Raw genomic sequence first — 22284 nt, 5'->3', positions numbered from 1 at the left:
CAGTGACTAAACGGCATAGTGACTCAGTGCAAACATTAAATGGATAATCCATCAAGCAAAGTTTCATTTGAGGAGCTGAACAGCTCAATGTTGTCAATGACTTGATGTATAACACTCCTGAGGATTTCTTCCTTTCTTTATGCAGCCTGGAGACTAGCAACCTAAGAGCGGTCTTTGACGGGGAGATGGAATGACAGCCTCTCCCTTTAACCCCATTTGGAGATTCTGCCAGTTTCTTTGTAACTCCCCTCAACTGAGAGCTTCCACCCACACTCCTTTTGGCCTCTAATAGATGTACAAAAACACTGTCTGCTATATTCAGAGCAGATCTTTACAATGGCTTCGTCTGCTTCACTACAGCAAGTTTAATCATATAGACCTTGTTTCTAGGTAGAAATGCAAATTAAATATTCTGGAGAGCCTAACTCTGTTTCCTCTTGGAACGAAAGGAACAGTTCAAAGCATTCTCAGTATTTTTCTACAAAGCTCCCACGCTCCCCTATTAAAGCACAGGCTGCTGCTATTGTCCCTGAGTGTAAATACTTTGTACAGTACCTTCTTCCCAGTAAAACAATGGGTCTTTGTTTGATTTCTAACAATGAAACCACCTCGGCTGCCATCAGGCAGACTTCAAAACAGGTTGCATGACACCACCCCTCACCTCCCTTCGGTTTACTGCAAATTTAAGACAGGTGCCAAAACATTCAGGGTTTATGAGCCTTTTTAGTTGGAACACTAATCAGTCACTTCTTTGAAATATATATCTACCCAAGTGAGTCACGCAAAGAAAAACTGCTCTTTACAATTTATCACACTGCACCCTGTCATCGTTCCTGCAAAATGTTCAATGCAGATATTACATTTCTTGAGCAGTCATGTGCGACTGCACTCTCACAAAACATGTTGAAGTGCCATGGTAGGCTTTTCCATCTTCCAAAACTGCACAGCTATCCATCTTGCTCACCTTTCTGCCTGTTGGGAATATTGCCTTTCTGCACGCTCAACATCTTTGAGATTGAGGGCAGAAGACGAGCAGATGAATTAACAGTTGGCAACGGAATGCACCCTGTTTGGCAAGTGTTTCTGGCAAACGAAATTTGCTTACTGACAATCATTCATTATATGAATGCCCCAGAAATAATATCGATGCAGTATTTTCTCCCCTGTGTATTGCTGAATGAAAGATGACCGACATTAGGAAAAGTTGAGCCTCCGTAAATGAACTGGAGATACGTCTTTCTTTATTTACAAAAAAATACAATTTCCAAGTTGTCACGTTGCAAAAGGACAACGATAAATCTACTCTCTGGTAATATGTTGCGAGAACACGATAATTTCCCTTTTCCGTCGGTTTAAGGCCGCTTTTGTTGTGCGATGAACTATCACATAATGTTTTATTCCGTTATTTGAAGCAGCTACTGTCTGAAAAAGGACACTTTTCTATTTAAGTCTTGTGTCATACACTCTTTATTCTAGTCAGGAGGTTTTGCCTCGGGCTGCAAAATCACAGCCGATATTAAATTAATGACTGTGATGGTGTGATTAGTGGAGATTACAAGGTATTGAATAGAAGTCTGAGCGACATTCAGTTCTCCTTTAATAGCCAGGCTTTTTATTATTAGGAACTAATAAGATGACTGGCTTGTCTTGGAAAAGTCTACTTTAATGTACGATCTGATAATTTGTTTCAGATTTCAAAATTTCTGACAGCTTGCATTAAAAATATACCCTAGCAAACACAGGTGGCACGAAAGCTTGTCAAATTCTACCCTGCTATTCTCAGAGACTAGCATTACAACTGGAAGAATTAAAACTGGTGGGTTTTGCACAGCAAGTTGGTGTTTGCTTGTGATATCTTTTCAGCGCGTACTGTCGATTGAATGGACGTGGTCCAAATAATCACAAACGCCTTACAGAATTTGGCTCATTTTGCCAGGATTTACATTCTCTGTTAAAGTACAACCCATTTGGCTCAGAGAGCGAGACTGCAGAAAGCTGTCGAAAACACTGCCTGAGCCTCATTGAAGGTACTTAAAAAGTACTTGGAGATGGAGCCAACAACCTTGTCAGTTTGTTCTTCCCTCTCCAAACGGATTACTGCATTACCTCGTACTCCAGCTCGTCAGCTCGATCCCCGTCGTGTGCCAGGTTGGGAAGGTAATCGCTGGCTTCGTAGTAGTCGTGGGCCATGGGATGGAGAGAGTGACAGCTGCAAGGGAAGATGTAAAAACTAGAATGAGAGTGTCAAGTGGACGTGGAGGTGCTAAAATCACCTTCTTCCTAAGCTCATGTTACGTCTGAGAGACAGTGTGAAACGTACATTGAAGCAATCATGGAGCACCAAAGACAGCCATTCAGCCATTGTACCTGGGTTTTCAAAAACAGTCCCACTCTCCCAATTTTTACTTTGTGCTCTTGCGAAAAATTCTTCTCCACAAATGGTATATTTAAAGATAGATACTAAACTGCAGTCATCAGAATAAACCTCGGCAAACATCACACTCGTGGCACTGGAGTGTGGTGTGCCAAAATAATTCCAATTGCATCCTCACATGCCTGTTTCCAAGAATAAAGGATTTGCTGTTGTGTTATCCCTAAAGTGCTTTGCAGCCCATTGAGTACTTCTGAAGAGAAGTCGCTTCTGCGGTACAGGGAAACAGCGCTGGCCATTTGTGCACAGCAAGACCCCACAAACAAAAATCAAACAAGTGACCAAATCATCTTTTTTTTTGACGATTTCACTGGACAACTAAATTTTGATGAGGATGCCGCGAGAATTTCTTTTTGAACAGTACCACGAGAGCTTTTGCATCCATCTGACAGGTCCTTGTCTCCAAGTCTCATCAAGAAATAGCTCATAGGTCAGCACTCCTTCAGGACTGAACTCAAACACCACTCTCGATTATGCATTCAAAACAGAGCTTGAAACCTTGACTTTCTGACTCAAGGGGTGAAAAGTGCTATTTGCTGGGATACCAGAAAAAGTGCCATCTTCACGAAGTGACAGGACACAGGTGGACCAACTTTTATCCCAAGCTTGGAAACGTGGGCAGAGAAGGAACAGATCAAATCAGCTAGATCTATGATCATTCCAGTACAGCAAATGTAAGCACATTGGTTTTCACAAAACCATTCATCACTGTTAATGCTGAGAATTTGAATCTATGTACAAAATCCACTTGCAAACGTAAGATTGCAAATGCTTTGCATTTAAATGAACAGCTTACATTTTGAAATATGTACAGGATTATTTCCACTCAAACATATTGGAACAATTTAAATCAACAACAGCACCTTCTGAAATAGTTTGAAGTGCATGGATGGCTGACCCACCTGCGTTTACAGCTTAGCTGTCAATCGTGCCTCCAGTTCATTCATTACGAATCCACTGACGTGGAAAAGGGGAAGAAAGAAATGGACAACGAAAAAAAAATACACTGCTACATACAAAACAGTCCCAATAATCTCCATCTCAGGGACTGGGCGCTGGTTCAAGTCCTCCTCTCTCACAGCACCATTTTTCCTGCACCTTTCCCCAGTTTGATTGCAAAATCTCTCCATTACCGAGCGTCAGTCTCATAAACCAATAGACTGCATTCACCTAGCTAGAGCAAAGACTGTGATTCCATGACAGGATTACATTTTCTGGTAGGTTGGTGAGAGGGCTTGTCATGCTATCTGGATTTTATCCTCCCTCCCCATTGTATCCTTTTTGGCTTCTGATGGACATAGACAGAAACAAAATACCACAGTTGCTAGAAATCACACATGAACCATGAATGACAAGAAACACTCAGCAGGTCAGACACAGCATCTGTGTAAAAGATAAGCAGAGTTCAATTTGGGGCAATACCAAACCCCTGAAAATGGGGTCTATTTGGGACGGGCGAGTCAAAAATGCCCCAGATCCTCTACCAATGCATATGGACAGAGGTTAAGGTGGCAAGGACAACGGGCATTCAACCAGCTCACAGGACACTTGCCAGTCATCAGAAGTCTTTAAGAGAGGCTGGCCTTTCACTTTTATGGAGCTTTTATTTGTAACTCATGCTGGTTCGGTTTTGAGCGACACAGAAACCAGGCAGGTAAGAAGATGGTTAGAAAAGCAGTCCATGGGCTGCCGTTCTCCCCAAAGTCTTCAGTGCCCTTTCCCACCACTAGACCCTTCCTCCCTTGTGAGTTCCCACTGCTTCCCTGTCCACATCAGTTGGGAAACCTGTAGAAAAGGGAAATGGAAACTCATTCTTTTTGATTTGCCATTCCCAACTCCTCCCTTCGCTTTGTGCCTGCTGGTCTATGTCAGACCGTTCGATAATGACAGTCCCATGTCCTGCTGTTGAGGTTTCCAACCTGAGATAACAAGGCGTAGAGCTGGATGAACACAGCAGGCCAAGCAGCATCAGAGGAGCAGGAAGGCTAACTTTTTGGGCCTAGACCCTTCTTCAGAAAAAAACCTACCTCTTCTTGTGGTGCCAGGCTTTAGCTTGCAGATCAACCCGAGCCAAAAAGATGGGGAGAAAGGAGAGCTCGTTATCAACCCATGGGGACTTACTGCTGCAGTGTTAGCTTGATCTCTCAGGAATGTCTTTCTGCAGTAGCTATATGGCAGTGAGCCACAAAGCGGTGCCAGCACTTCAGAGATGCCACAGAACAATTGTCCCTACTCTTGAACTAAGGGAAGGATATAGCGAGGCAGAGCACAGACTTCCACTGTATTTGGGCAGTGGTGGGGAAGACAGGACCTGCCTAATTCCGTTAGCGTGATAGGCAAATTATTTCCCAGATAAAAACCGAAAGAACTGCGAATGCTGTAAATCAGGAACAAGGACCGAAGTTGCTGGAAAAGCTCAGCAGGTCTGGCAGCATCTGTGAAGAAAAGAAATCAGAGTTAACGTTTTGGGTCTGGTTCTGAGGAAGGGTCACCGGATCCGAAGCGTTAACTCTGACTTTTTTCTTCACAGATGGCTGCCACATCTGCTGAGCTTTTCCAGCAACTTCTGTTTTTGTTAACTAAGTTATTTCCCAGCTCTGGCCTCAGTTACATTAAGGGGGTGAGCAGCTCATCAAGCTCTGTTGGGTGACTTGATCAGCCAAGAGGATGTAGGGGAGACACTGGGACGAGGATAAAGCCATGGAGAAACACCTATCAGTTGGATGGGAGGGAAACTGCTGCAAGTAGGCGCAGCTCATTCTGGGGCTGATCATTGGATGTTTGCAAGGCCAGGAGAGCACAAATAGACAAAACAACTTTTAGTGGCCCTATTGAGAGTTGCCTCCACTGGGTAGGGGAAGAGCAGTTCAAGGGTGACTCTCAACAGGGAAAATGTGTATCTCGAACCCTGTTTCAGGTAGAACCAATAAACAAGAAATGTAACCTTTGAAAACTCTCCTGAGAAACTACTTAGCTTAGGGCTAAACAGTCTGAGGACCATGTTTGGGTACGGTTTAAAGATGGTAGCAGGACACACACTAACTGGAATGAAGGGATAAAACACTGTGGTATTTAAAGGAATTTTAGCTCCAGTGGGCTAAAATAGGAGCTGAAACGTGAGAGAGATAGGCAAAGAGAAAAGGAAGATTCAGTGATCTTTCTGCTTAAAGGCATGATCATGGTCATTTTGGAGTACAGAAGTTCAGACTTGGTGAAAGGAGAAAGACATCGTGGAATATTTTTCACTTACGCTCATCGAGACAATTTGCAACTAATGTAAAGGGAAAACAACATTTAAACCGTGTGAGCGGAGTGTGCTGATTGCTCAGGGGGTTCCAACACAGAATGCACCAGTTAGATGATAACTGATCATTAACTGCCGTTCTTTGCTTATTGTTTACACAAGGTGGTTGATCAAGGCACTGCACTGAGAAATGACCCACAGATTGGCTGTCACTTATTTTGTTGAGTTGAACAGGGACAGTATTTGTAAAATGGTTTCTTACTGCAAAGATTAAGACCCTGTGTATTAATATATTTAGGTTCCACTATGGGCCTGACACATTTCCAGCATGACACACTTGCACGTACTTGTGCCTACATCGATTAATCCACAGGGTCCTGTTCTGTGCAGGCAGAAAGACCATGTGCACACACTCCATCTGGTTCAACTGCAGAAAACAGGTGATAGCTATCTCTGGTTCATTTCTCAGGCCAGTGCCTTGACTAGAGTTAAATTTTAAACCAAAACGGTTAAATGAAGATTGTCAGTTCAGTTTCTGTCAGAACCTAACACAGAGCATTCTCTGTGGCAATGCCTCAGCTACAGTCTAATCAGCACTCTCCTCTCGTACAATGTTCATGTTGTTTTCTCATTGGCGTTCTTGCGAATTGTCCTGATCAGTATAAGATGAAAAGCCCCAATAAAAGTCTCTTTCTGTGACAGTATAACACGCAAAAGAAACAAGTTGCTTTCTAGATGGTGGTGCTAAAATAGCATCTGTTGAATATCATTCAGATACAGTTACAAATTCAGTACATTGGGAACAAATTATAGACATCTTTAATCAACTTGCTCAGAGATGTTAGGACACATCTTTGGAGCAGATGGGACTTGAACACAAGTCTCCTGGCTCAGAGGGAGGCACTTTACCACCGTGCCACAACAGCCCTTGTGAGACACGGTTCAAAAAGGTAAATATACGCACTGACACAAATTTGTGAACGTATTTGATACAGTGCAACAAATAGGGATGAAAATGAAGGCACGTAATATTAATGGGAATTTTCAGAAATGACCAGGGGACAGAAAACAAACAGTGAGAGTAAACAGGTGCTCTTCACATCAGTGCAAACTGAGTGGTGACACTGTCCACAGATCCATATTAGGGCCAAAAACAGAAGTTGCTGGAAAAGCTCAGCGGGTCTGGCAGCATCTGTGAAGAAAAAAATCAGTTAACGTTTCGGGTCCGGTGACCCTTCCTCAGAACACCGGACCCGAAACGTCAACCCTGATTTTTTCTTCACAGATGCTGCCAGACCTGCTGAGCTTTTCCAGCAACTTCTGTTTTTGTTCCTGATTTACAGTAACCGCAGTTCTTTCGGTTTTTATTCCATACTAGGGCATCCTTGGCTTTCTATTTTTACAATCGAGGATATGGAACGGATAGCTATGTACAAGATTGACATTTTCTAATGGCATCAAATTAGGGGCCAGGAATGACTGAGAGGAAGAGTGGCAGAGATTGCAAGAAGAGACGGACAAGTAAAGAGTGGGAGTGGTCACATAAGAGCAATGAATGCATCCAGTGCTCGAAGAAAAAGAAATGTACATGGCAGGGGGCAGGAGGGTTGGTGGTGAAGGCTGAGGGGGAGAACACTACAAACAGTATAAGTATTCCTTGAAATTACAAGCACCAAGCTGACTGAAATCAGAAACCTGAGTTGCAGACAATATTTAAATAGATTATAGGGCCATGGAAAGGCAACCGGAATTGCGTCTTTGGGACAAGTGGATTAAAAACGAAGAAATGAAATTACATTTGTATCTGAATTAGCTTGGCTCAGTGTCAGATATATGTTTGGGCACTCTGTTAAAGAGGAGCCAATGAAAAACTGAATTGGCGACGGTGACTAAGAATTAGAGATCGGAGCTATGAAGAAATGGGTGACAAATAGATCCGTTGCAATAGACAGGGTTAAAGTGAATCCAATCGAGCTTGCGAAATTCTGAAGGATCGTGTCAGGGAAATACAGAAAGATTCATCACTGCTGATGAGTCACTAAAAGTCAGATAGATTGAGAATTATCAGACGATATATGGGGAACTTGAAAGTGAAGGCTTTCATGCTAATGAGCATGGATTGCTTTACGACAGGGGTTATTTTTAAAAAAAAAAATTCATTTGTGGGATATGGGTATCGCTGGCTGGCCAGCATTTCTTGCCCATCCCTAGTCACCCTTGAGAAGGTGGTGATGAGCTGTCTTCTTGAACCGCTGCAGTCCTCCTGCTGTGGGTTGACCCACAATGCCATTAGGGAGGGAATTCCAGGATTTTGACCCAGCAACAGTGAAGGAACAGTGATATATTTCCAAGTCAGGATGGTGAGTGGCTTAGAGGGGAACTTGCAGGTGGTGGTGTTCCCACGTTATACTGTCCTTCGAGGTGGAAGAGGTCATTGGAGCACAGAGTAACAGTTTAACAGATCTGACAGACTAACCGGTCTGGAAACCTGTGTGAAAGGGAAAAAATATGTCAGAACAGTGGGAAGGACAAGTAAATGGAATTGGAGTGGGCAACTCCAGTAGGAGGTCCAGAATTGGCAATGGATGAATGGTCACCTTCAATGATGTAATTGTCAGACCACACAAGACCAAACAGAACTTCCACCCTGAAACATTAGTTGAAGTACTTTACTGTTTGCAGAACAAATATAGTGATTGCAATAACTGAGAGAGAAAGAGATACAGGCTGTGTTTTACCTGTCTGATAACAAATACGGGCAGATATCAGGTACTGGAGGCGAAGACGACCTCAACTTGGAGAGGGCCATGATGTGCTCAAAAGTAATTTCTGTCTGTGTGCCAGTATCCACGAGTGGGACTTCCTGAGAACTGCCATGATTCTTTGCAAGGGGGGCCCTCCGCAGAACTTGCACGACAATTGGGTCCTTGGCATTTCGGAAAGCTTCCACTGCCTCCTCATGTGTGGCTTTTGAGAGATCCTTCCCGTTGACCTGCAAAAGCAGAATGTACCATGAGATCACCCTCTACGGGAACACACGAGGTGCTCACACATTGCTGTAGACCACGACAAGTCCTGTCACTTTGTCCAGAACAGAATCCAGAGCACAAAGCCTACAACAGAAATGGGAAGTATATTTAGAACTGAAGTGCTGAGACAACAGGGGGTTGGCAAAAGGGAGGGGGAGAGAGAGAGGGAGGAAGCGGGAGAAAGAAAGAGACACATGCAGACAGACAAAGACAGAAATAGAGAAAAAAGAAAGAAGGCATTTAACTCCAATGACAGATAGGAAAGAGTCTTAAAAACAAAACCTCAGTTTACCCAACCGACAACATTCTCCTCCAACTATTTTTATGGCAGCAAGTTGCTTTGCTGGCTGTATTTAAGTTTTGAAAGTAGGAACATTATTACCATATTTAAATCAGGTTCACTCCATAGAATTAGATTTTGAAATTCATAGCTGTCACCTCAAAGAACATTCTGGGCAACTTAGCAGCAAAAGGGATAAGGGCAGCTTAAGAAATGTCTTTGACAGCCTTCCTTGTGAGCTTAGAGAAGGAACTCCCAAATCTCAATGCCAAGGCCATTGCTTTTAAGGGTTTTAAATGTGGAATAGAAGAGACGAGCACTTTGAAAAGCTCAGCTGAGTAACAGATTGCACAGAAGCAGAAATTGCTGGAAAAGCTCAGAAGGCAGCATCTGTGGAGAGAAATCGGAGTTAATATTTTGGGTCTGGTGACGCTTCCTCAAAACAGTATCCAGGATTCTTTCAGTTTTTGACGAATTGCACAAGCTCACTTAGGCAATGTCCAATACAGCTGTGTTAGTGCTGTGCATTGCAAACACTGGAAATCTTTAAATGGGTGAGCTAAAATACATCCCTGAATATTGACATGACAGTGGCAGGATAATTAACAAACAGCAAGTGGATAGCAGCAGGTTTGTTACTCATGTTTAATCTCATTATGCTTCTTTGTCACAATTTTTCCTGAAGTTTTGTTTCTGTCTTCTTTCAAAAATGTTGAAATGGACTTCTACTCGCATCCTACTCTGTTCCCTTACGAAGAGTCTATTCTTTGAGGGTAAATGTACAGCTAGTATTGACTAGCTATTTAAATCATACACCTCCACAATCTCATCCCTCCAATGTGTTCTTCAGCCCGACAATCCAGAGAACTCTGCTCTCTTTCAGTCTCATCTTTTGTGTATCCCCCCGATCTTTCTTCGCTGTTAGATGTGCCTGTAGCTGCCATGACCCCAGTACATTCCCCTGATCTTTTCAGCTCTCTTTAAACCTTGACACGTATACTGGGCACTTGTGCCAAATTTTACCTGATGATGCTCTGGGATACTTCTCCACTTGAAAGGCGCAAGATAAATGTAAATTGCTTTTGCTTTGGTAGAAAGCACCCCAGTAAAGACCAATCCTATATTAATTCATCAGCCACGAATCAGCGAGAGGCAATGGATGGAAAACAAACTTGGGACTGACGACAGGGTTGCACATTTATTGGCCAGGCATCCCAACAACACCTTTGGAGGAGATCGGTGAACTCAACAGAAAAAGTGGATCCATCCTGGGGCTCTGCAAGTATTCGCTACCAGACCATTGGAGGACCTTGAAGCTGCACCTTTAAACATAATCCATGCCATGATGCTGTTTACCTGAGCAGTGCTGTGGCTTGTATTCCAGTCATTGACTGACAGTGAATTACACTTCACTACAGCAATTAAAAAAAAAACCCTGCACTTACAACTCTTACGTCAAGATATCCCACTGTAATTTGCAGGTAATGGGGTGCTTTTCTGAAGTACTCATTATGGTAATTACATGTGGCAAGATCCTACTAGGATAATCACAATATTGTTTTTTTTAAGGTGTTCATTTAAAGGATAAGCGTTGCCCAGGAAGAACTCTGAAGAAGATTGAGAAATCTTACACATCCACACGAAGGAAAAAGGACCTCTTGGATTAATGCCTCATATGTATTTTATTCGTTCATGGGATTAGGGCATCACTGGCAAGGTCAGCAATTATTGCTCATTCCCAATTTCCCAGAGGGCAGTTCAGAGTCAACCACATTGCTGTGGGTCTGAAGTCACATGTAGGCCCCGACCAGGTAAGGAGGACAAATTCATTCCCTAAAGGACATTTATCCACTGGATGGCTTCCTCTGACAATTGACAATGGATGTGATGTCATCATGACACTTTTAATGCCAGATTTTTCATTCAATTCAAATTCCACCATCTGCTGTGGCCTGGGTCCCCACAACATTACCTCGGCCTCTGGATTAACTGTCCAGCGAAAGCACCTGCAACAGTGCAGTGCTCCCTCAGTCCTAGTATACTTAAGCACCATCTTGGATTGCATACTCATTCTACGGAGCGGGGAACGGAAACATAAACAACTTTTGACTGAGGTGAGAGAGCTCCTGATGAACTTCCAAACACGGTTGCTGTAAACCCTGCCATACTCCCAATCGTATCAAATGGTCAAGTGGCTGACAAGAAGATTCCACAAGAAACAGGAACCACACTCTATCAGACTGATAGCAGGATGTTAGGATAATTGCAGGGCACCAGATGGGTTGATGAATCTACACACATGCCATGAATAATAAAACCTATAGATTTACAGATGTAGACCGTATTACTTCCATCCTTGATGTATTTTCTATGTAATGGCTCTTTCTCCTCTTTGATTTCCTGCTAAATATGCGCCAGATGTTGGAAACTGAGCTCCCTTCTGAAGTGTAACTAGCTGAAACGTATTTTTGGAACTGAGCCACAACAGTATTAAATACAAATGAGGAAGATATTGCCATTCCCCATTCACTGGGTGATTTCCGCAAAGAATTTGTAGTGGGGAAAATAGACCATCTGAGGGAGGACATTAACCATTTGGAAGCTGCGTGGGCAAATTGCAATTTGGAAGTAATAGACTGCAAACTGGCGGCTTTCCACCACAATCAGCATTATAGTCTCAGTACTGCGCCTTGTCAAAACAGTTTTATTATGCATGCCAAGATACAAAGCAGACAACCGTTATATAGAAGTACAAAAGCACATTGTATCAAGAACAGGCTGAATAACACAAAGTGCTGATTATGTGATTGTAAAATTGGTTATTTTCCCTTGGGCCTTACTTTTGCTGCTTCTCAGAAACAGACTCACCAAGGTGTCTGCATGAGGCACTGAACACATCCCTGAGTTTTCCCTTTCGACAGCTGAACAAGGCATAGATTTCGCAACTTAGTGTCATAGAGTCAGACAGCACTGAAACAGATTCTTCAGTCCAATCTGTCTGTGCCAACCACACATCGCAATCTGACCTAGCCCCATTTGCCAGCATTTGGCCCATACCCCTCTAAACCCTTCCTATCATGTACCCATCCAGACACCTTTTAAATACTATAATTGTACCCGCCTCCACCATTTCCTCTGGCAACTCAAGCACGCACCACCGTCTGTGTGGAAAAGTTACCCCTCAGGTCCTTTTTTCAAATCTGTCCCCTCTCACCTTAAATCTATCCCTTCTAATGTTGGACTGCCCCACCCTATGAAGATGATCTTGGCCATTCACCTTATCTGTGCCTCACATGATTTTATAAACCTCTGTAGGGTCACCCCTAAGCTCCAATGCTCCAGGAAAAAAAGCCGCAGCCTATTCATTCAGGGTCTTGCTTTAGCTCAAACCCTCCAGTCCCAGCAACATCTTGTAAATTTTTTCTGCATCCTCTCAAGTTTAAAAACATCCTTCCTAAGGAAGGGTGATGTGAATTGTACACAGTGTTCTAAAAATGGCCTCACCAAAGTCCTGTACAGCTGAAACATGACGTCAGAACGTCTATACTCAATGCACTGACCAATAAAGACAAGTAAACCAAATGACTTCTGCATTATCCTGTCTATCTGTGACTCCATTTTCAAGGAACTATGAACCTGCATGCCGAGTTGGTTCAGCAACACTCCCCAGGACCTTAGCATTAAGTGTGCAAGTCCTACTCTGATTTGCCTTTAATGAGAAATACAGAGCTCTGAGATTCCAAAGGATGTGGATGTCCTTGTATGTGAATTATGAAATATTTGGATGCAGGTACAGGAAGGGGAATTAGAAAGGAAAGCAAATAGAATGTTTTCATTCATTGCTTGGAGAATGAGACAAAAGGGGAATTTATGCTTCAATTATTCAGCATGTGGAGGTGCCAGTGTTGAACTGGGGTGGACAAGGTCAAAAAATCACATGACACGAGGTTACAGTCCAACAGGTTTACTTGAAAACACAAGCTTTCGGAGTCTCGCCTCTTTAATTATTCAGGACACTGTTGAGGCCACATGTGGTGTACCTTGCACAGTCATGGTCACCTTATTTATGGAAGGAAATAAATGCATTGGAGGATTTTCAGAGAAGGTTTAATAGACTAATACCTGGAATGGGGAAGTTATAAGAAGAGGTGAGGCTTTCAACAGGTGGAGTTTAGAACAGCAAGAGGTAGATCTCTTATGGTGCACTGGCAAGGTCCCTACCTCTGAGCCAGGAGACCTGGTTCAAGTCTCACCTGCTCCAGAGGTGTGTAATAACATCTCTGAACAGGTTAATATGAAAATTATGAGGAGACGAAGAGGTGACTTGATTATAACACAAGATCTTGAGGGGTCTTCACTTGGTAGGTGTGAGGAGGATATTTTCTCTGATGGGAGAATCTAGAACGAGGGATCACTCTTTAGGGATCAAGGGGTCACCTATTCAAAGCAGATGAGATGAATTTTCGTTCTGAGGATCCTGAGTCTTCCTGAAAAGATTGTGGAAGCACAGTCCTTGAATATTTTAAAGCAAGGCAATAAAAGATGATAGGATAGGCAGGAATAAGGATTTGGAATCACAATCAGATCAGTTGTAAATCTTTGTGGAGTGATGAAATAGGCTCAAATGCCTGCATGGACTGTTCCTACTCCTAATTCATATGTTTGTATGCCCCATCATCAATGAAGAACGAATAACAGCATGAATAACATTTTTTAAAATTGATATTCGACAGCTCCATGGTCACTTTCAGATAAAGATTTTTTGGAATGGGAGAATGAAGGGGTCAGGGTCTCCGATAAATCTCATACTAGGAAAACTTTTAGAAAGTGGTAAATTACATTCTAGTGGAGAACAAAAGCATGACGTCAAATACCCTAATATTTTAATGTATGTCCATGATAGTATCATACTGGGCATGAATGACCATACATTGGACAAAAAGGTGTCTGGAAAAGAACTACAACACTTCTCTTTGCAAATAATTTGATTGGTGTTTTGTATTTTCCTTCAAAGCAGTAATATTTTAAAATAGTCACTTGCCCCAGCCCAGAATCTAATTGTATTGCCCAATGATTCCATTCTGTTCTTTTTATTTGTTTGGCTCAGTTGGTTACACTCTCGCCTTGGATTCAGAGAGCTTTAGGTTGAAGTCTTTCTGAAACATAAGAATGCAATCAATATTGATAGGTTTGTGCAGTATTGAGGGCATGTTGTACACGCCATGTTCTGGATGAAGTATTAAAGTACCTGTTCAGATGGTTTAAGATCCCATGGCAATACTGAAACAAGGACAGGGCGCCCACCGAGATCTTGGTCAAAATTTAATCTCTTAACTAACACCAGTAGTCGAGTTCTTCATCTTACGTTCCCAGTTGTTGCATCTTCTGTGTTTAAAAGGCTGCTGCTATAAACTTCAGCAACTGAACTGTGAAAGGCACAGTATTAATCCAAATTTTTTCCAAGGACATAATTGTTAATTTTTGATTAGATTTTACACCTTTGAGAATCACACTGTATCTTTCATGTAGTCATTGCTGACCTTTATTTTGAAACAATAAATTCTGATCACTCATTCTCAAAACTCTTTGACGAAATCAGTTTGTCTTTCTCTGTGCTCTCAGGACGTGTACACTGCTGGCAAGGTTGCTGTCATTGACTGATTGATTTTTTTATACATTGTCACGTGTACCACAAAATAGTGAAAAGCTTTGTTTATGAGTGGTACAGGCAGATCATGGATGTACAGACCAAAAAGACTCAGACAGAGGCATACAGGTTACATTGCAAAGGGCGTGCATTAGGCAAGATCACTGTTATTTGAGGCTAGACAGGCCTTTCATCAGTCTGATAACAGTCAGGAAGAAGCTGTTCCTGAACCTGCTGGTGTGTGCGTTCAAGCTTCTGTACCTCCTGCCTCATGGAAGAGGTTTTAGGAGATCATTACCAGGGTGTGATGGGTCTTTGATGAAGCCTTTCTGCAGCAGCGGGCCGTGTAAATGGAGTCCATGGATGGAAGGTTGGCTTCTGTGATGGTCTGGGCTGTGTACAGCACCTTCTGTAGTTCCTTACAGTCCTGGGTAGAGCGGTTGCCATTCCAGGCCATTATGCACCACCCAGACAGTATGCTTTCAATGGTGCATCAGTCGAAGTTGGTGAGGGACCTTATGGACATGCCAAATTTCCTGAGCCACCTGAGGAAGAAGAGGTATTGTTGTGTTTTCTTGACGGTCGCATTTATGTGGGAAGTTCAGGTCAGGTTGTAGGTTATTGTCACTCTGACGAACTTGATGCTCTTCACCCTCTCAACCTCAGATCCACTGATGTAGATTGCCATTATTGCCTGACCCATGTGCCATGAGTAAGTGATAATGAGCCATCTCTTTGAACAACTGGACATCTGTAATGATAGCGCTCCCATTATAATGGTAGGGAGGGACTATGACAATAATATGGAATTCGAGCTACACTGTACAAAACTGTCCACACAATTTTGTACCTTTGAAAGAAAAAGCCAGGAATCTAATGGCATAAGGGACTGCCAAGTGAGCCATCTATATATGACACTTTTCCTGGTGTTGAAGGCCCAGATAATGACAAGCCTACAATTGGACTTGCTCATTTTGCCCTGACCTGTTAGACTGCCCTGGTGGGCAAGATGTTACACTAAGTCACAAAGAACATAAAGACCTTATCTGGATTCTCAGCATGTGTTGATTTCAAGTCGATTTATTACCCCTTGGATGGACAAATAAAATTTAGCCAAGGGTGCAGATTACTGCAGCACAGAAATAAGCCTATCAGGTCTGCACCAGTGGTGATGGTCAACATAGATCATAGAATACCTCAGGCGTGGACACAGGTCCTTCGGCCCAATAAGTCCACACCGACTCTCAGAGCATCTCACCCAGACCCATTCCCCTGTAACCCACCTAATCTACACATCCCTGAACACTACGGACAATTTAGCATGGCCAATCCACCTAACCTGCACATCTTTGGACTGTGGGACAAAACCGGAGCACCCGGAGGAAACCCTCACAGACAGGGGGATGAATGTACAAACTCCACACAGATAGTCGCCCGAGGGTGGAATCGAACCCAGGTTCCTGGTGCCGTGAGGCAGCAGTGCTAACCACCGAGCCACCGTGCCATCTCTGGAACTATGTGAGTAGCATTTGATGTGATACCTTTGATGGTTGAATAGCTGTAGAAACCCTCAAAAGAGGAGTATCCTCTTATGTAAGACATCATGAGGGAGTTTTCAGGGAGTGAAAACATAACAGCTTTGAAGAAAAGTACAAAACACCAATCAAAAGACTTCCAAGAAAAGTGTTGAAGTTCTTTCCCAAACATGTTTTTGTCAAATGTATGGTCATTCATTGCTCAATATACCAACAGGGATGGATGTTGAAATTTTAGGAGTTAGGATTTGGTGAAATGGCAGAGCGTGTGACGGAATCCAATTGTCGCTGGCTTTTCAACAGGAGCCACTGTATCAACATCTCACTTCTTGGTTTTCTGACCAATCAGAAAGGGAGGGGAGATTGCATGATACCCTGATTCTTTCCAAACAAAGGATTTCTAACGAGAGGGGCTCATCAGTACCAAAAATACTCCATCAGATACAGACCTGAGGCAGCAGAAACTGCGGGAACGAGGTGGAGAGAACTGCAGTGGGCTGATCTTGCCCAAGATAAGGAGGAAGATGATGACCAAGTCTGGATGAGAAAGGCCAAGGAAGTCAGGAGGAGTCTTGTTCCTCCTAACTGCATAGAGAGGGTACCAGGAAGATGCAGGTCCGTCCTCAGGAGATTGGGAATGGTGAGTGACATACACCATCTGGTGCTGACCCACAAAATTCCCTGACAGAGAACTCATCAGAGCAGTAGTACTTAGTCATCTTTCCAGCCAGCTCTCACATCCCCTTCTGAACAACCAACATTGACACTCAACCTTAACTCTGTGCCATGCCACATCCACATCCCAAAACATCCTCCATAAATGATGTACTTCCCATCTTACCTCACAAGCCACTTCTGTAGCTCAGAAGTCTCTACCTCACCGTGATTCAAATACAATGTACAAAGCAAGATCCCACGAACAACAAGGGCAGCCGACCTGACTTTTGGATGAATGTTGGCAAGGAGGCCTGGGAGGATCCCTCTTCAAGTCAGAGCATGGGATCCACACCAGCCACTTCAAAATCACCGCAATCAGAATTCAAGAGGCTGACTTCAAGTCCTGGACAAAGGCTGCCGCTTGCAACAAAAGTGTTGCATTCCCTCACACCTCATCGCTCAGTCCAGTGCCAAAATGCTTCCTGAGTTTAGGCACACAAATCGCAACCTTACAACTCAAAAAGTCAAGTTCACCAATGGTGAAAAGCTGGATCCTCCCATTTCCTGGGCTCAGTTGCGCACTGAGCAGTTCCTGCAGTAATAGATTCGCTGCACAAATTTTTACAAGCTCGATTTACTTCTTCCTCTGTGTCTCATGTTCTGGCAGTTTTATCACTGATGCTCCCCTAGTCATTAGCATTTTCAGGTTTACCACATCTTGGTTAATAACCTTTCTAATTTGCTACATTCATTTCTCATTTCTTCCACAGTAAATTACCTGGCAATAAGGAGCAGAACAAGTAGGCCCCCAAGGCAGCAATCAACAGAATGGCAATAGCTGTTAAAATTCTTATAAGTTCAAACTCTATAGTGACTTTAAAAAGCACAGCCCTATTAAGTTTGTGTGCTAATGTTAATATTGTTCATCTCCTTCAAAAACACACATTAAATAAGAAGCAAAATAGAACTGGTGCCCCATTTCGTTTCCTCGCGGCTTCCTCTCGTGAAATGTTATGAGCCTTCATCCATCACTTCATACATCCTCGAATTCTCTTCTTCAACTCCTCCTCCTCATTACAGCTCTCACACCTTCGTAAGTCCTCAAACCCCTCTCGATCATCTACTAACCTCTCCTAAATGCCACTACTTTCAGCACCCACCCTCATTATCTCTGATCTTTAAAGTATCTCAGCATGCTGCACTGCATCAAAACCCCTACATAAAGGCAACCCATAGTTAAGTTCAGGTCATGCTCTCTTTCACTGTTCTCCCACAGGCTTTAACTTCGAAGCACTCTCAAACCCACGGTACTCATCCTTAACATAATACTCAGTTTTAATGGTCGGAGATGCACTTGTTGTAGTACACAATGGATAAGACAAATCCTTATGCCAGCAACAAGATCATCCTTTCCCTCCACAAACATTGCACATTAGCATACTTCAATTTGGATGCCCACACCCTTTATTTTTTAGGCCCCCCCTTTCGATGTTGCTATGCCCTAACGAAAATACGGAAACCGAAACAACCCAATTATCCAAATGTGGTCTGGTCAGGTGCTAAACAAATTCAACACAATCCTTTTGGCTTCCAATTACATCCTTCTGGATGCTACGTTCTTGTTAACGTGCTTTGTTATCTGAAATGATTTGTGAATCTGTACCACTTGATCACTTTATAGCTCTGTAAAAGAACTGAGTGAAAATGAAGCAAATGATCTGGAAGCACTTTCTGAATGGGTAGAAGAATCAGATTCAACAGTTAGCTTCCAAAAGGAAATGTATAAATATTGGCTAAAAAAAAACAGTATGGCTATGACGAAAGGATACTTTTCACAGTTGTTAGCTCAAGGTTGGGAAACTTTGCAGCTTGAGAGATGCAACTTCTTGTGGGCCAGGAGGAACACAAACGCTCGATCCAGCCCCTGACCCTCATCCCTTTGGCCCTCTAATCATGGTCTTTCGCTCACTCCTGCTAGGATCCATGACTTCCTAAATCTAGCCCTACCTCTAGCTCCTTCCCTTATTGTCACTCTTCTGTTTCTCATCTCAGCCTACAACTTCAACCTCCAACAAGCACCAATTTTTGGCTCCATACCATCAATTGCCTGGTCCTTCTGCAGATCTCAGAGTGGGAAAGCCACAATTACAATGACACCCTACCATTAAACCTGGCAGGATATCCATGTCTTTGGCCTTCCCTCCCTGGAACGTAAACCTGTGAGCTCAGTAGCAGTAGACAAAGCAAATGTGGGACAATTGGCATTATCATTTTCTTGTTAGCATCGAGACGACACAGGTACATATCATGCAAGGAGGATGAAATATTCTCTGATTCAGCTCATCTTTCTGATTAAAGCCCAAACGCATTCCAACCTAATGGATAAATCTTTGTCTTTTACAGATTTAATAGAAGACAATAAAATTAATTTTATTGGACTACTGGCACAGATAGTTCAACACTTGTTGAAACAATACACAAAAAGGATATTAAGAGGCAGTGTTTGTTTTAATTTTTCAACTAAATTTTGTCAAGTGGTACAAGGGTTTCCATTAATATATATTGAACAGCCTTGTTAGCAGTAATCTGTCCCTGCATAGTGCTTGGGGCAGCAGTGTTGAAACAACTGAATTGCTTAGCTTATTTGCTCTGCACACAGAAACAGGTACAAAATTGGTTTGTATTATACCCTTTGAACAGATTTTACAACACACCAACGTTCTAGTTTTCACATTAGGTTTGTCTGATATGCTTCTTCTTACTGATAAGATGCTAACCTGACTGACACTGCATGGATATAAGGATTGTTTTAAAATAGCTGGCACCAGAAATTTTGGGGTTTTCAGTAAGAAAAGCAGAACAGAATCTGTGGAACAAGGGTTGCAGAAACATGTGCACTGTCGGGTGCATGTACCACACATGTCAACCCAGAAAATGGTGGTGACTACTCAAAATAGCCCTGTATTTAGTCCATGATTGCGACCATAGATATTGGGTGTTCCACGATTTCTAATCTGTGATTCAGCTTCTGAAATACAGCCCTGCTTTTTGTTATAACAAACAAAATGCCATGACTCCACCTGTGACATTTGACAGCAAACTAAACAGAGTGGAAAGGGACATCCACTTGATAAAATATAGCGTGGTCATTCGGAAACATTTTCCTGACTTTGGCCACATTTTGAAGCTTGAAGATTGTCATGATCCCTTGTTATGTAGAGGAGGAGAGGAGGTGGTCTCCAATGAGAGCAAGGGGAGGGGGTCAACTATCACTGCTTCAGAACTCATGACTCCAAGATTCCTCTTCATATGGCGTTCTCAAGTTCTTACCTGTTGGCCAGGAGTGAAAAAAAACTAGCACAAGTTTGACAGCGTTAGATTGTAGGAGAAGGACACGAGCACTTGAGAGGAAATTTATTTCTTCTGCAAGGTCTAAAGCTTCCCTTTTCTCATATTTTCCATCAGTTTGGAGTCCAACATAACTCAGCAAAGACAATCATTTATTCTAAAGAGTTACAGATATCGGGGGTCCCCAATTTACAAATGTCCGAATGCTCATATTTACGAACACCATCCTATACAGGGATGTAACTGTTACTATCTGACATACAAACACTTCCTCCAACTTATGAATGGCCATTTTATATTGCCCTGCATTGTGTTCCAACTTGGGTACAAGTTGACTTCTGAATGGACGCTAGAACATTCACAACATGGGGACTGCCTTTTAATCAACTCTTGCAAGAATGTGACAAAATAGAATTCACTTGACTGCTTTGCCATTAACTGATACGAGTGAGTGTAAAACACCAGTTTCTCACACACACTAAAACAGAATAAGATCAATTATCCCAGATCTTGCAGTGGGGCTGGAAGAAACCCTCTGTAACCTCAGAGTTCTGAGCCTAAAAGGAGAACTTAGGTAGATCTTCTGCACCTCAAACTGCTTGCTAATTAGCATTGGATGCAGGAACCTCGGTCTGTCCACAGAGCCTGAATAGAAGGATGAGCTGAGTTGACAGGAAAAGAAGAGGCTGTGCAGAGCAGGCCAATTTTCAACCACAAAGCCAAACTTATCTTAATAAGAGAAGACAGTTAGCAAATACATAGTCTAGAGATTGAACTCGAAATAATCTTGAACTACTTGCTTCAAACTCAACGCAGCCCCTGCGAAGTACAACGGATGCACTCAGTGCGAGTCAATGGCATTTCTTAAATTACCCAGTAACAAAGAGAAAATGATGGTTTGGAGGTCCAACGTTTAACGAATGATTGCCGGAGAGAATAAGGTCACGACTTTTGACGATGCTAACAGCAAGCAATTAACTTAGCTGAAGCTGCAGTTGTCACATCTCACTGGAGTCTCAGGCTGGAAATCAAGCTGTTCTATTCCTGGAGTTGTCACAAATAATAGTTTTTATAAAAGTACACAAAATTCCACATTTTACCTTTCAGACCCACATTGACAGAAAGCATGGACCAGGTTTCTGTACTGTCAGAAATTACTATTTATTTGTAATAAATAGATTCTAGCTACAGGTAAACAACTATGTACTATCGGCAAAAGACCCTACTAATTAAAACAGTGTCCTCTTTCTAAGTATCCGCCTATACATACACACAGATGTATAAAGCAAACATGAGTGTTATGAACAGAAGGAAAGACTGGGAAGGTGGTTCACTTGTCCCTGTCAAAGGGTTAAATGATATGAACCTTTGGGCTGGTCAGGTCCTTGATTTTCCTTCTCTAGCTACTTTCACTTGCTTGCCGGAGGCACAGAGTGACTTCCTAAAGTCTCTGACATATTTGCTAAAGGCCACTCCTTACAACAACTGATCAAGGGAAATACATTGGCCTGTTTCAGGTTTGGGGTTTGTATTTTTTGTTTACTTCAGAGGAAAGGACAGCTTCTTTCTTTCTGGATATCTGATTGCTCCTGACCCAAACATTAAACCTCCAAGCTGTTCAGCTACATGGGACCCAATCACACTGTTGTAAGCAGGTAGAGGCCCTTGTTATTGACAAGTGGTCACCATTCACTAGACCAATCAACTACTTGTTGTGAGCTGAATCTTGAATCATGTGCGCGCGCGCGCACACACACGCGCACACACACGCGCGCACACACTCACACACACGCACGCGCACACACACTCACACACACACGCGCACACACACACACGCGCACGCGTGCACACACACACACGTGCATGCGCGCACACACACACACGTGCACACGCGCACACACACACACATGCGCACGCACGCGCACACGCACACACACGCGCGCGCACACACACACACATGCACACACACATGCACGCGTGCACACACACACACGCACACACATGCACACACACATGCACGCGTGCACACACACACACACACGCACACACGTGCACACACACATGCATGCGTGCACACACACACACACACACGTGCACACACACACGCACACAC

At 43.0% G+C, this 22284-nt stretch overlaps 1 protein-coding gene across 2 annotated transcripts in view; it reads right to left on the bottom strand.

The window, feature by feature from the left end:
- Positions 1 to 22284, bottom strand: part of pdzrn4 (PDZ domain containing ring finger 4) — a 434538-nt gene that overhangs the window by 37450 nt on the left and 374804 nt on the right. For both annotated transcript variants that reach the window (XM_048607770.1, XM_048607769.1), the window contains exons 5-6: positions 8414 to 8667; positions 2107 to 2209 (exon numbers count right to left, since the gene is read on the bottom strand). In XM_048607770.1, the coding sequence (XP_048463727.1) occupies positions 2107 to 2209; positions 8414 to 8667 (357 nt within the window). The remainder of the gene's footprint in view (positions 1 to 2106; positions 2210 to 8413; positions 8668 to 22284) is intronic.

This window comes from Rhincodon typus, chromosome 18, assembly GCF_021869965.1.
Source record: "Rhincodon typus isolate 14 chromosome 18, sRhiTyp1.1, whole genome shotgun sequence".
NCBI classification, from domain to species: Eukaryota; Metazoa; Chordata; class Chondrichthyes; order Orectolobiformes; family Rhincodontidae; genus Rhincodon; species Rhincodon typus.
This window is presented reverse-complemented; position numbering and strand designations above follow the sequence as displayed.